This window comes from Lactuca virosa, chromosome 2 (assembly GCF_052849685.1).
Source record: "Lactuca virosa cultivar CGN04683 chromosome 2, Lactuca_virosa_CGN04683_v6, whole genome shotgun sequence".
NCBI lineage: Eukaryota > Viridiplantae > Streptophyta > Magnoliopsida > Asterales > Asteraceae > Lactuca > Lactuca virosa.
The window spans coordinates 68,544,942-68,547,231 of record NC_136427.1 but is presented as its reverse complement, the minus strand read 5'-3'; the positions used below and the strand labels follow the sequence as shown (position 1 = coordinate 68,547,231).

Genomic DNA, 2,290 nt, shown 5'->3' with positions numbered 1-2,290 from the left:
CCCTAATAATTTCGTCCATAGGGGCTTGGATAAGGCCCTTGGGTTTGCTTAGGCCCTAAGCAAAGGATAACTAGGGTTTCCCTTAAACCCTAGATCCCTCAGCTATATAAGGAGCCTCCTGGCTCACATTTTGTGTACTGATTCTTTGGAAGAATACCTTGGCCGAGATTTTGCATACTCCCTCTCTCCTCTCTCTTCTACTTTCCTTCTTGCTAGTCCTTGGGTGTGATTCCATTAGAGGCATTACATTTGTGGTGCTAAGCTTCCAAGAAGATCAAGATCAAGATCAAGGGAATATCAATTGTTTGCTATAACAATTGAAAGGTATGTAAACCCTAAACCCTAGTTTACTATTTTCGATAATAGCCTCTCTCCTCTAGGGTTCTTGTATTGCAATTCAAAGTTGTATGTTCAATAGTTAAAACATAGATCCAAAGTAGGTTGCATGTGAACTTAGGAATTGTTTTTCTAGTTTATTTGTTGTAACTAAAACGCATCAGCTATAACATGCTCACAAGGTATACCGCATTTTTGCCATTTACCGCAACTACAAATACCACGGTCTAATTGGACATATTTGGTTGTTGAATACTTAGTCACTTCATATTTGTCGCCAACAATATGCGTAATCCTACAACCATCCGAGCGGATAAATCTTTTAGGAATCACCTTAAGTGCATAAGGGGTTAGAAGACCATGAAAATCCCCTGTGAAATGAACTGAATCAAAAAACAAAAATTATGATGTCATAACATATAATAACATATCAATTCACCATTTGAGTGATGTCATAACTTATAATTACCTCCAAACACAGCACGTTGAAGATACACTACTTGCATCGAGTTATGGACCATTTCAATGATTGTTGTTATTGGAAACTCATGCGTGTTTGTTTTAAACCAATTGACAACAACGGGAATGTCAATGAATTTAACATTGAAACGTACTCTTGGAAAACAAGCCCGTACCCATTTTGCAATGGGAATATTGTCAAGCCAATGAAGATCATTCCCATTAACCTCATTTTTTAAGTTGTTCAAACATGCATAAAAATGAGATAAATTATACGCTTTACAAGTCTTCCAGAACAACTGCTCTACGACTGTATTGCTTCCGATGGAAGCGCGTATTTTCTCGACTATATTTTTACAACAATAGCCATGATATGAATCAGGGTAGACTCTTTGAACTGAAAAGTCTATAGAATCAGACATATGCCTTATGAAACCAACTTCTGTATTGTCACCTAAACATTCTTTAAGCCTCCTCATGAACCATAACCATGAATTGTCACGGTTTATGGTTCCCAAAGCAAACGCTATGAGAAGGGGTTCATGATTTCCATCTAAAGCAACCGCAAAGTACATGGATCTTACATACGCCCCAATTAGAGGTACTTGACCAACAAATATGATTGGTATTATAGACGTGAGAAACGTACGAATCTGTAAGTCAACATAAGAATATTAGGCATATAACAACTTGAAATAACTAAATATTTATTTACTATAAGGGATTACATACCACGCATCCCAATGCCACGAAACAAATTTGGAAACGATTGTACTGATCTTTCGTAATGTACGTGAAGGTGTTAGGATTGGTTCTTTGCAGATTATGGAAAAAAGTCGGTAGGCTGGAGAAACTTTTTCTTAATACCTGATTGACTGAACTCATTTTCACAACTTTCGACACCTTGTAAAAATGGAAATGCTTGTCCAATTTATAAGGAATTAGTATACATTATTCCGCATAACTTACTTGTCAGTCCGCGTAAATGACTTGTCAGTACGTGTAACTTATTTGTCAGTCCGCGTAACCTGTTTGAATGTATGGTTTTTAAACATGGGAATTATTTTTCATAATATAAAGGATAAATACCATATTACATATAAATAAAGCAATACAAGAACAATACAAAATGCAGTACTAGTTAAAAAAAGGGGACATTTTTCAAAAGATTCCAAGGGGCTTCATACTCGAAACTCTGTCCATTGCTAATGGATTTGTATTCTTCTTTAGCCGCCTCCAAGATGTCTTCCTCAGTATCATTCACACGATCGTCTTCAATCTTATTATAAAGATCGTTGAATAACACAACTTTTGTTTCAATTCATACCATTTTCCAGCTATATCAAGCGTGTTGCGATGGTTTTCTATGGTGGTTTCAGCGTCAGTGTTGAACGTATTCGTTAATAGGACCCAAAACATTCTATCCTCCAAACTGGTGTTCTCATAGAGATTAATATATGCACGAGTTAGAAGCAAATACTCGTTAGCGGTCCAT

General features: G+C 36.4%; 1 protein-coding gene across 1 annotated transcript; it reads right to left on the bottom strand.

Annotated features, from left to right (window-relative positions):
- Positions 1-486: 486 nt before the first annotated feature.
- On the bottom strand, positions 487-1,370 carry LOC145157486 (uncharacterized). Its single transcript, XM_079076519.1, has 2 exons — positions 806-1,370; positions 487-719 (listed from the first exon to the last, which is right to left on the bottom strand). The coding sequence occupies exons 1-2, from the start codon at positions 1,368-1,370 to the stop codon at positions 487-489; spliced, it is 798 nt and encodes a 265-aa protein (XP_078932645.1).
- Positions 1,371-2,290: the final 920 nt, after the last annotated feature.

What these genes read in the sequence shown, in the direction of transcription:
- LOC145157486 (XM_079076519.1), bottom strand. Translation starts at nt 1,370, where the DNA reads ATGTACTTTGCGGTTGCTTTAGATGGAAATCATGAACCCCTTCTCATA. An exon ending in TCAACGTGCTGTGTTTGGAG is followed by an intron (nt 720 to 805) that starts GTAATTATAAGT and finishes TTTTTGATTCAG; the next exon opens with TTCATTTCACAGGGGATTTT.